The following is a 12,220-nucleotide window of genomic DNA, read 5'->3' on the forward strand; positions in this document are numbered from 1 at the left end:
ATCTTGTGCTGATCAAATATTAATAATTTTAAAAGGAATGAGTGAATCCATTTTTAAATGGAGCTGTTATTTAAGTGAAAATAATGATTTGTATTATTTACAGTTTGTCAGCATGTACAGTTTTTTCCTCATGAATAAGTCATGAGGATGTCTCCTCAAGGGTGACAGGTTTGCATTTTGGACATAGTAAAATGATAAGCAGATGTGTAGTCATAAAAGCCATCATTATCAGATGGACTGTCAGTTATTCAGTAAATCTTTATAAAGGGTCTGGGAAATGGCAGGCATCCTGTGTAGAAAGTTTCTGAGTGTTCTCCCAGCAGCTGTATGTCCTGTACTGGAGGTGGCCTTTTGTTCCTGGTGTTGCCTAGATTTTCTGCCATTGGAGGTTGGGTGAGGGAGGTGGATGAGGAGGTTGGGTGAGGGAGGTGGATGAGGAGGTTGGGTGAGGGAGGTGGATGAGGAGGTTGGGTGAGGGAGGTGGATGAGGTTCTGGAGAAGGCGTGGATTGTGTGGGTTCATAGACTTGCACCTGTGTCTTTCTAAGATGCTACCTGCTAAATGCCTACAGGATTGGTCAGTACCATGCAAGAGTAAAACTTCTGGTGTGAGACAGTAGGGAATGGTAGGGACTGGAGCCAGCAGAGAACGGTCTGTCCTGCCTCCAGGACCTGTGCTGCTTGTTTAGGGTCTGTGGCTGGCTGGGATTTCTTGGCTTGGGTTTGGGTTTGGTCTCCATTGCTTCAAGTCTTGGCTTGCCCACACTCCTCCTGGAGACACGGAGGGGCCTTTCTTCTCAAGCCTCTTCTCCCACTTTTAGCCCCATGCTGGACATTTGGATGCTTATGTGAAACTGTCTATCTGTCAGTGTTGGAACTAATGTTTTAAAAGTTAAAACCTTGCCTACTGAACAAAGTATCTTCATGTGGAGATGTGGCTTGTAGGCTGCTAGGCTTTGAGTCTCTGTCTCCAAAAGCTGGGGTCTGCAGGACCAGCAGTCATTGTTTGCAGACAATGGCCTAGAAAATACACATCGCCTGTTTGTGCAGAGGTCCTCTGGGCTTGCACACCTCTCCCAAGGTGGAGTGGAATAGCCTTCCCGCTCTGCCTTCCTGTCCAGAGGAAGGATTCTAATGGGCTTCCTTTGTTTGCGTCTCCTAGGCTGACCTCCGAAGCCCTCACTGGGCATGACCTTGGTTTTTGTGTCCTTTTGTGTCTTCTCCCCAACTGAATGACTTTGGCTGGAGCAAAGTCATTGGAAGGTGAAGGGTCTCAGGTGGTGCTTTGGAAAGGTAGGGTTCAGGGCAGGAACACTCATGGTCCCACTTTGTCCCCAGCACCCAGGACAGGGCCCAGAGACCCAGCACCATATTCTGAACTGCACAATTGGTGTGCCCAGCCCCACTGCAAAAGCCTAGCTCAGAGTGAGGCAGTCAAGCAGTTATCTGTTCACCTGCCTTGTTCTGTGTTAGGGGTCAGCCCCCACCTGTAGTGTACACAGGAAGCCAAGGTCTCCCCGCCCCCCAGCAGAGCTGGACTTGAATGGCACTCTGGACTCCACTCGGCATCTCCTGCACACCTGCTTTGTGTGCATCAGTTCAGTTGAAGCCACAGAAGATTCTTTGTGGAGGGTCTGCTCAGTGTCAGGCATGGTGTAAAGCTCTGCAGATGCCACAGGGACTGGCCAGATGATCGCCTTTGCAAGTGTGGTGAGTGTAGAAATGGGAAGTGTGGGCCGTGGGAGCACAGGTGGTTAATGGTCAGAGAGGCCCTGGGCAAGTGACCTGCTTGGGGACTGGGGCGAAAACGGTATTCCTGGTAGTATGGAGAACATGTGGGTAGACCAGCCAGCAACACGGCCAGCGGGGGAGGGTCCTATTTAAGGGGGAGGTTGCTTGAGGCTGGGTGCAGGTGTGGCCACAGCCGAGAGCTGGCTACAAAGCAAGAAGGGATCTGGTTCCAGGGCCCCAGAAAGCCCCTTTAATGGTGTGTAGCATTGCCTCATGCACGTGCTACAGAGAACTTCCAGAACTGGACAGCCCTTCTCCCTGACCCCATCCCCCTCCCTGATGCCCATCACAGGATTTCTGGAAGGCTTGTGTCCCTAACCCTAGACTATGCCTGGCAATCACTTCAATACAATGAATGCCACCTTCCTCCCATCCCATGCCTGAGAATAGGGACATTGCTGGGGAGTGCAGCACTGAGATATCCAGGGCTCATTCAGGGCCTTGGCGTTGAGCCTTAAGACTGCTTCTGCTCACACATGCAAGGATGTGGTGTGAGAGGCCAGCTACAGCCCACCCATGGCTGTCTGCGTGCTGCACTAGCGTGAAGACCTCTGCTCCAGGCCCATAGACTCTCGTGGGTCCTGCAGTAGGGGAACAAAACCAGGCAGCCAGCTGTAAGCTACTGATTTCCAGAAGTGGGGGAGGGCGTGGGTGCTGGAGAAGTCGGCTAAGTCAGTTTTACAATCAGACTTACCACATCTGGCCCTGCAGAGTTGTGGGGGGGAGGTTAATTCTCTCTGCAGCAATGAGGCAGCTGGCTTGATGCAAATATTGCTTTGGCCTTCTTTTATATTTTTTAATTTTATTATATTGGTGGAATTGGGGTTTGAACTCAGGGCTTCATGATTGCAAAGCAGGTGCTCTATCGCTTGAGCCACACCTCCAGTCCATTTTGCTCTGGATATTTTGTTGATGGGATCTCTTAAACTATTTGCCCAGGCTGACCTCAAACTGTGATCCTCCTGATCTCAGCCTCTCCAAGTAGTTAGGATTTTAGGCGTGAACCACCAGTGCCCAGCTCTACCTCTGTTCTTTTAAAGAGAACTTTGTCAAATGTCTTACTTGTCACACTTTGTCAAATTCTCTTACCTGAATTATCCCACACTCACTGGCTTTGAGCACCTTGTGTAATTTACTCATTCATCTTCCATTTGTCTTGTCTTTCCCTGTCTCACGTGGCAAAGAATCTTTGTCTGTCTTCTTCCCCACGACACAAGCGCCCAGAACCCCACTTGGCCCAATGTACGCTTCTACTTCCTCTCTAGGACCAAGGGGTCCTCACCACTCAGGCAGAAGACACCTGGGGCTCACCACGCAGCCTCAGCCTAGCAGTGGACCTGAGCGATGAAAGCCTATGTAGGGCTTTTTTTCTCAGAGCGCCAAGCGGTGGAACAGCACTGAGTCCTTGCTGTCTTCCCAGGTCTGTGCTTGGTCTCCCAGCAGGCAGGAAGAACAGTCCTTTAGTGTGGGAGGGTCCAGACTGGGGATGCTGGGAACTTAGGAAATTGGGAGGGTGACACCCTGTCCTTGTACTCCTTACAGTTGTATGTTCCAGGTGTCTGTATTTAGCAGTTTCCAAAGTGATTTCTTTATAGTTTAAGTTTTTTCTCTAACGTGCCTCTTCCCCATGAATTAGCATGTGACATAGCTCTAGCTTCCAAAATAAACCCACATTTATGTCATTTAAAACCTCAGAAAAAGCTCCAACAAGGTATCCATTCTTTGGCTACCCCTGAGTTTGTTCATGTATTCATTCATCAGTCAGCACACATATCTGGAGCCCGTTTACTACAGTGTGAGGATTGAAAGGAGTGCAGCAGTTTGTACAGACCACCTGGCGGGGGGCAGTGGGCAGGTTTCCTGTGGTCACAGCACTGAGAGCACTCTGCCTGGCATTTGCATTTTAATAGTGTTTTAGGGTCAGTGGTATTGTTTTTCTCTATTTTGTTGAATATTACAACTGGATCTCATTTTTGGGTCTGTTTTTAGAGTTTTATTTTTGAAAGAAATATTTGCAATTTCCAAAGTGACACATGCTCTGTGGAAGAAATTCACTGACTTTCCAAGTGTGTGGTGTAAGAAGGGCTCGTTTTTTTCCCTTGCCCTCAGCACCCCCAAAGCGTGCTTCCCCTCTGGTTTGAGCACTGTTTCTGGCCATGGCCTGTGGCATGGAATTTTGACACACTGTTTTCGAGGGGTACTTGGCAGGTCCAGGCTGGACCTGAGGGGCTCAGCTGCTTTGAGTGGTCTTGGCCTTGGCCCTCACCTGCCCTCAGCCTCCATTTCTTCCTCTGTGAACTGTGGGATCAAATTGGGGTGAGGCCTGGGGTGGGGTGAGGCCTGGCAGGATCTGTCTTGTTTGAGGTCCTCTTATTTATTTACTTGTTTTGGCGGTACTGGGGTTTGAACTCAGGGCCTCATGCTTACTAGGCAGGCACTCTACCACTTGAGCCACTCTGCCAGCCCTATTTTGAGATAGGATCTTGTGAACTATTTGCCTGGGCTGGCCTTGAACCACAATCCTCTTGATCTCAGCCTCCCAATTAGCTGGGATTACAGGCATGAGCTGTAATGGCTGTTTGAAGTCTTCTTGCAGGGGCTGTTGCTGATGTGCTGATGAAGGGGCTGTGCTTGGGGCTGGGTGGGTGTGCAGATTTCATTAGTCAGTGCTTTAAGAAAGCACCAGCAAGTGTATCTTTTTTCTTAAAACCCTTTTTACAGTTGGGAAATGGAGCCCAGTGGAAGAGTGTCCATTTACAATTTGACATTTTTAAAAAATTTTTTGTCTTATTCATATGTGCATACAATGTTTGGGTCATTTCTCCCCCCTACAATTTGACATTTATAAAAATGTTTTTACCCCTCCCAATGACTTGTACTCCTATTCTGAAGTGAGGAAAGAAAAATTGTAGAGAAACTATCAAAACAGCAGCAGCATAAGACTGGCTGATCCTCCTTTATGCTTATTTTATCTTGTCACTGTTCTGAGGGTTTTCTCAAGAATTATCCTATTAAGTTCTCAACAAACCAATAAGGTAGGCATTAGCTTTGTTGTCATACTCATCTTATGGATGAGAAAACTGAGACCCAGGGAAGTTAAGGTTAAAATAAGCGCATGCAGAGTGGGGTTGAGCTGTGCTGTCTCCTTGCCAGCATGCAACTGGCCTCCTTTACTAAGACACCTGGTCCTTAACGTCCTATTTCTAAACAAAAGGTATATACTACAATGCTCACTTCGCCACCTTTAAATGTTAGCTACCGACTTCCTCCCACTATGGCTGAGCTGTTCCTTACTTCCATCCTTGATGGCCATCTCTCTCTCTGTCTCTCTCTGTCTCTCTCTCTCTCTTTCTCTCTCTCACCTACCCTTCCATCCATCCATCTATCCAATCATCTCCCTCCCTCCCTCCCTTCACTTAATGAGGCACTGGGGATTGAATCCAGGGCCTCACATATGCTAGGTAGGCATTACACACGAAATGATATAACTAGCTCTTTTATTTTTTTATTTGGAGACAGGGTTTCACTAAGTTGGCGAGGCTGGCCTCAAACTTGCAGTCCTCTTGCCTTAGCCTCTGAAGTAGCTGGGATTACACATCACCGAACCTGGCCTCATTGCAAATTCACTTCTCAGCCTTTTGGCTAAGATCAGGTGTAGAATTTTGAAGGCATTGTCACACTGTCTTCCACTTTTGTTAAGAATTAGCATTTTATATGTAAACTATTTCATTTTGCTTTGCTTTTTTCTCTCTGGATTAGTATAGGATCAGCTTTTTACTACCAATACTGTGAAACTGTATAATCAGAGGCTTTGGAGGAGCAGAGTCCGTTCACAGTGTGAGCCCTTTGTAGAGCCTCATGATCTGGAAATTCATAGTTTTGAGAAATACTCTTCTGTCGTTGTTACTATTCCTATTTTTTTCTTTCCTTCCATTTTCTCTAGTCTTTATTCTCCTCTCTCCTTACCCCCCCCTCCTTTCCTTTTTTGAGCCAAGCTTTCACTACTGTTGCCCAGGCTGGCCTCGAACTTCTGGGCTCAAGCAATCCTCTTGCCTTAGCCTCCCAAGTAGCTGGGACTATAGGTGCATGCCACTGTGCCAGCCTCCTGTCTCTTTTCCAGTGATGGTCCCTTACTCCTGGATTGAGCCCCTAATTTAATTCAGTTTTTTTCTCCTATCTTTTCATCTCATTGGCTTTTGGTTCCTACTTTTCTTTTGGAGATTTCAGCTTTATCTTTAAATCCTGCTCTTGATTTTTGTTTTCTCAGACAGGGCTCTCTAGTCTCTTCCTGGTGGACCCTCAGCCAGCTGTGTTCATAAACTGAACACACCTCTGATCAGCTGGGATGGAAAAGTTTGCGGGGGGTGGGGGACGGCCTGTATTTGAAATTTGACTTAGTCTCTTATGTCCCTCCATCCCCCCTCTGTCTGGAGCCTTCCTTGGTCAATTTCTTTAGAAAAGAAAACTCCAGTGTCCTGGAGGGGTGGGGAAGAAGATGGTCACCTGGCTGCTCAGGGGCTGAGGACCTGGGTGGCTAACAGTTTCCTGTCTCCCTGTCACCCCTAATGCTCCACTGCTCCTAGCTCCTGTCCTTCCGGGCAGACGGGGCTCTTCAGTGTTTCTCTCCCCTCCCCCAGCCTTGCAGGTGCCTAGGTTTCTTCCTTCTCTGCAGCATCGTTCAACTGCCTCCCATTTCCTGAGCCAGTTCTCAGAAATTTTGTCCTATCATTTAGTTGCTGTTTTCTTTGCCTTGTTCTCACGTGAATGAAGCTGTGGCTTGATCCTTCACTGTTCTTACATGCTCTTTCCAGTGGTCCCCTCTGGCAGAGGACGAGATGGAGGACACACTGATGGGAGGTGTGTTTGTGATGCAAAGAGGATGTGGGCCATTCAAGGAGGTGTTGCAGGGGGTCCCAGTTTCCAGTTTTCTGGAGGAGAGGCTGCAGGACGGTGGGTCCAGAGGTGATCTCCCCTTCCCTTTGTGGGATGTTTGAGGTGTCCCCGGGACTCCCTGTCCACATTGTTAGAGATCACTTGGCACTGTGGAGCCATGGTTTGGGGGACAGTGTTGGCATGAGGTTGGCAGGACACAGATTTACAGCAGTCAGACAACAGTAAGGCTCTGGAAAGCCCAGAATTTAGGAAGCAGACAGAGGGACAGGAACGGTAAAGGAGACAGACAGAAACAGGGAGGTGTTGGAGAATCCTGAGAGAGCAGGGCCCTTCCATTGAGGGCTTATGAAGAGGAAGAAGCAGGAGAGGTGTGCAAGGCCCCACCAGGGGTGGGCCAGAGACTCTGAGGGGCTTAGCCAGGTGGAGGGGCCAGTGAGTAGGATGTGCTGGCAGGGTAGGCGGAAACCAGGTGAGTGGGTGAGGGTGACTGGGAACACTACAGTGTCACTTCTTTTGAGATGTTTCCATAGGAGTTGGAGTGAGGAGGCCATTGGCTGTGGGGTAGGTGTGGCTTTAGTTTCCCAGTGGGAAAGACACAGGCACACTTCCTAAATGAGGGAGAGGAGCCAGCACACAGGGCAACACACTCCTGAGTGACTGAGGACTTTGCTGTTCTGAGTGGATGGTGTTTCTGGGGCTAAGAGAAGTGATTTTCCTTCTCCTGAACACACACGGTGCTTGAGGGTCCCATTGAGCTTCGCCACAGACTAGGCATTACCAGGCCTAGTGGACAGGCTCAGACTCAAGGTGCCTGGAAGGAGCTCACCTGGGTGTCCATGCTCCCATTTGTGGTGACCCAGCTGATGGGCAGGCAGAGTCCTTTTCCAGCACCTTCTGGAGTCTTTAGAAGCACATTCTGTCTTCTTAGGAATAGAGGGTCTATGGTCTAGATGTTAGCCAGGCATGTCTGTCAGGGCCATGGAAGAGAAACTGGCCTTCTTATCAGGTCACAGACCCAGAATTGACCCCACCAAGGTAGCTTTTCTGCTCTATTCTGACAGTAGCTAGAACAGGGTTAACCAAACTCTGAAAAATCTACCAAAATAGCTCAAGTGACTGGTTCTTCTTTTTTGTCCAGTGTTCTCAGCCTGGACACCAGGCCTTCCCGTGACTGGCTTGTGGTTGGCAGTCTCAGTCACCCTTTTCAGTCACACTTCCTATCCTGGCCCAGATAAGGCCTGCTGCTCAGCCATTCTCCCTACTGCCCCCTCACTCACTCAGCCCAGGGACCCTCTGTTCTCAGACATAAGCTCAGGTGGGAGAGGATGGAGCTGAGACCCAGGGCTGGAACCTGCAGCCTGGAACCTGCTTTCTCTCCCCTGGCTGGCTCTGAGCCTCAAGCCATTCATTCCATGTCTTTTTATCAGAAGCAGCCAGTGTATCCTGGATTTACCTGGGCAACGTGTATGCATGTTTGCATATGTGCATGTGTGTGTGTGAATGCTCTAGGGAAAGTAGGCTTCAGGTGCTTTTTGTTCAAAGATCTCTGCATGGAGTTTGCTAAACTGGCAGGCTGAACTTCTATTTGATGAAGTAACTTTTAAACAGGAAGTGGTTTTCCAAAATGTTCCCTCCTGACAGAATGGGGGTGGTGAGAGGGAGGAGCATAGCTCCATAGAGCAGGTAGATGTTTGAGAAGTTTGCAGTTCACTGGGCCTTGTGATGGTCCCCAGACCTGTCTTTGGAATAACCATATTTATCTTTGAGTTGACATTAATTCATTTTTCATAAAGACTGTCAAGAAGGAACAGATCCCAGGTCCTGGGTGTCAACACCATCTGGGCAATTGTCCTGCAAGTATTGGCTTGCTTTCTTGGGGAAGTGGGGTCAGGCCTCAGCCTTCTTTGGGGGTCTTTTGTCATTTAGTCTTGGAACCAGAAAAAGTTCTTTTCCCCTGTTTTCAAGTACCAGTTATGGAAGCCTTCTTGAGGTTTCCATAAGATCAAAAGCCTAAGCTAAGCTCTGCAGCTTAGAGACAGGTGGTTTTCCAGGCTTCCCTGAGCCTCCTTACCTCACTCCCCCCAAGTCGCAGCTGCACAGGTGCATTTTAGAGGCTGTTTTTGACGACTGGCTCTGTAGGGAGAGAGTGGCCGTTTGCTGCAGGTGAGGGAAGCACTCAGGAGGGCTCTTAAAGAACAGGGAACCATCTGGGGCAGTCTTGCAGAGGGCACTGCCACTACAGCCCTGCCACAAGGCACCCTGATTTGATGACAAAGTATTTACTGTGAAGCCTGCTCCTTCCCATCAGGGACTGTTCCCGCCTAGTCCTGGTGGGTTTTGGTACACCGGGAGCTCAGGTGGGTGAGCATCTTGTCAAGTCTGCCTCTGAGACTTCTGAGGTAGGCAGTGGTGGCTGTTTAGAGCTGGTGCTTCCCAGCAGGGCTGCACTTGGCACTTCAGGTTGGGCAGTGAGTGTTCTCTGCATTGCCTTGGAAGACTGACAGACCATATGGCAAGGGTCCATGTCTCTGAAAAGGGGGAGAGGGGACTGAGCAGAATCTGACAGTCCTGAGTACCTGTGTGGCATGTTGCCTGGCCCCTGTCCTCATCAGAAAAGTAGCACTAACAGGGAAATGGCACTTTGTTGGATGGCCAGGAGATTGAGGAAATGGGACACCCCTAGCATGCATCAGTAGCATAGTAGGCATTTTCGCTGATGGAGATATGTGTGCATGGTTTAGTTTGGCTTCTTTTATTGTGGTAAAATATACATAACAAAACTCACCATTTAAACCACTTTCAGGGCTCTTACTGAACCAATTAAAACACTTTAAAATGTGCATTTCACTGGCTTCGAGTATAGTCACAATGTTGTATGGCCATTGTCATATCTGGCTCAGAAGTCTTGGATCACCCCAAACAGAAACCCCACACCGTTGCTCCCTATTTCTTCCATTGCCTGGTGACCACTAATCTTCCTTTCTTTTTTCGTGGTGCTGGGGATGGAACCCAGGGCCTCGTGTATGCTAGGTAAGTGCTCACTACTAAGCTGCATCCCCAACCTGTCCCACTGCTCTTTCTGTCTCTATAGATGTGTGTATTCTGGATATTTCACATGACTAGAATCACACAGCCTGTGTCCTTTTTGTCTGGTTTGTCTCACTTAGCATAATGGTTATAAGATTCATTTAAGGTGTAGTGTTTAATTGTTTAATTGGTACCTCATTTCTTCTTATGATTGAATAATGTTCCAGCAAGCCACTAATTTGGGGAATTCACAGAATGGTTCTGAATGGTGCTGAATGCTCACTGTGGGCCAGGATTCTTTCTCATTGTTTCTGAATGACTTTTGCAGGAGATGTGGACACAGATGAGCAAGCAGAGCAGGGGGTAGGGCCAGGCTGCCCTAAGCCCTGGAAGGGCCCTGGAGTGGCAACGACAGCTCCAGGCCACAGCTCTTTCTGAGTTGGCCAGAGGGCAGTGTTGGGCTCAGGCTGGGAAGGGCTGTGCTGGCAGATAACAAACTGTCCCCTGTCTCCTGCAGATGCAGGAAAAGGCCAAGGAGATCTACATGACCTTCCTGTCCAATAAGGCCTCATTCCAAGTCAACGTGGAAGGACAGTCTCGGCTCAATGAGAAGATTCTGGAAGAACCACATCCTTTGATGTTCCAGAAACTCCAAGACCAGGTACTTGACTTCCCTGTCTGCTCCTTGAGTTGAAAACCTGCACTTATGCAGGCCTGGGAGAGCTCAGTGAAACGCTGCATGTGACTCTGTGGAGACCATGCCATCCCCCTGGGCTGGCTGAGCACATTGAGGGGTCCTCGTAGGGGAAGAAATGGGTGCTGGAACCACAGGCTCAGGACGTGAGCTGTGGACATTCCTTCTGGAATCTACTCTCGGTCTCTACGCTATTTGAACCAACAGGGCATTTTGCCTTCTCAACCCAGATGGGAAGGGAGGCTGGGGCTATTTGAGGAACCCACAATGAAGAGGCAACATGTGACAACTGCTAAGGTAGGGACAGACAGAACAATTGGGAAGTAAGCACAAGAACTCAAAGTAGAAGGGAACCTAGGGCTGACTTTGTTTTGCAAATATCCAGACACCTCCACCTGCTGCTGATCACCCAGTGCCATAGCTGGTTCGTAGTGTGGCTCCTGAGTCAGAATGACAATGAGTGTTTTAAGTTGCACTGAAATAGGAAAAAGTAGGTTTAAAAATGGACCTGGAAGAGGTAAACCGTTAAGTTTTCTGGCAAATGTTCTTTTTTTTTTTCTTTTTTAGCAGCACTGGAGTTTGAACTCAGGTCCTCACACTTGCTAGGCAGTCACTCCACCAGCCCCAATGGCAGCTGTTCTCAGTGAGGAATGTAAGTGGTGATAGATAAGCTGGATGATATTTTAGACCCGAATTTCTGAGGGACCCTCACATTATCCTCTCTTCTCATGAAGTGTTCTGTCCACACTTGGAGATGAGGGCTCAAAGCCTTACTTGGCTGTCCAGGCAGAGGCCAGCATCCAGCCTCACGCAGGATCCAGGATCTTCCAACTTGAGAAGCCCAGTCACCTTAGGAAGAGGGTGACAGGCCTCCAGTGCCAGTCATTCAGTTCTGGGATTCCCAAGAGGGCTGGGAATGCCTCCCCACCAAATTCAGCATGTGGGGGAGGTGAGAGAACACCTTGAGAACCATGGGCTCTGTGCAGTAGCTGGCCTTTTGATTACCTGGTGTGTGTACATAGCCCAGAGTGTGTCCCAGCACCCAAGAGCCTTCATCTTTGCTCATCAGATGGAAAACAAATGCCCAGACAGAAAATATGAGTAGAAAGCCTGGTGCTGGTGGCTCATGCCTATGATCCTATCTACTCAGAAGGCAGAGATCAGGAAGATCACAGTTTGAAGCCAGCCTGGGCAAATAGTTCATAAGACCCTATCTCGAAAAAACCCATCACAAAAAAGGGCTGGTGGAGTGGCTCAAGATGTAGGCCCTGAGTTCAAGCCCCAGTACGGCGCAAAAAAAAAAAGAAGAAAATATGAGTAGAAGTAACTGGAGATGTTTTCTGATGACACAGTGGCAAGTGCAAATTCCACATGAATTCTGAATTGAATTTGGGTGTCGTGGGAACTTCAGTTTACCTGGGAGACTTACTGAGAGCCTGAAGGGAAGATACTGGGGTATGGATTGTTGGAGGGAACAGAAGCAGGTTGTGTGATAAAAAGGTGGTTTTTGTGGCTGTAGCCACATGGGAATATGTGCCCTATCCTGGGCCACAGAATCTTTTGAAAGCTCCCTTGAGTACTTCAAAGTACAGCCAGGGTTGAGAACCTGGACTGATGCCTGGGTTCTAGGTATTTGAAAGAAACCCTACCACCGAGGTGCTGCCCTGGGGCTAGGTGCCTCACTTGGTGCATGTCTCCTCCCTAATCTCCAGATTCTCCATTCACTGATGAGAAAAGCAGGGCTCAGGAGACTCAGCGGTTGGTTAGTGTGAAGCCATGCAGATGGTAGACGGTATCAGAGGCTAGATTCACTCTA

At 48.7% G+C, this 12,220-nt stretch overlaps 1 protein-coding gene and 1 non-coding gene across 5 annotated transcripts in view; one reads left to right on the forward strand and one right to left on the reverse strand.

The window, feature by feature from the left end:
- The window catches only part of Rgs10 (regulator of G protein signaling 10), a 36,180-nt gene that overhangs the window by 12,983 nt on the left and 10,977 nt on the right, over window positions 1-12,220 (forward strand). For all 4 annotated transcript variants that reach the window (XM_074078207.1, XM_074078206.1, XM_074078209.1 and 1 more), the window contains exon 4: window positions 10,228-10,371. In XM_074078207.1, coding sequence (XP_073934308.1) covers window positions 10,228-10,371 — 144 coding nt within the window. The remainder of the gene's footprint in view (window positions 1-10,227; window positions 10,372-12,220) is intronic.
- Trnat-agu (transfer RNA threonine (anticodon AGU)) lies at window positions 4,179-4,251 on the reverse strand. Its single transcript has one exon. It is a non-coding gene; the product is annotated as a tRNA-Thr (tRNA).

The sequence above is a fragment of the Castor canadensis genome, chromosome 7, assembly GCF_047511655.1.
Source record: "Castor canadensis chromosome 7, mCasCan1.hap1v2, whole genome shotgun sequence".
Classification (NCBI taxonomy): domain Eukaryota; kingdom Metazoa; phylum Chordata; class Mammalia; order Rodentia; family Castoridae; genus Castor; species Castor canadensis.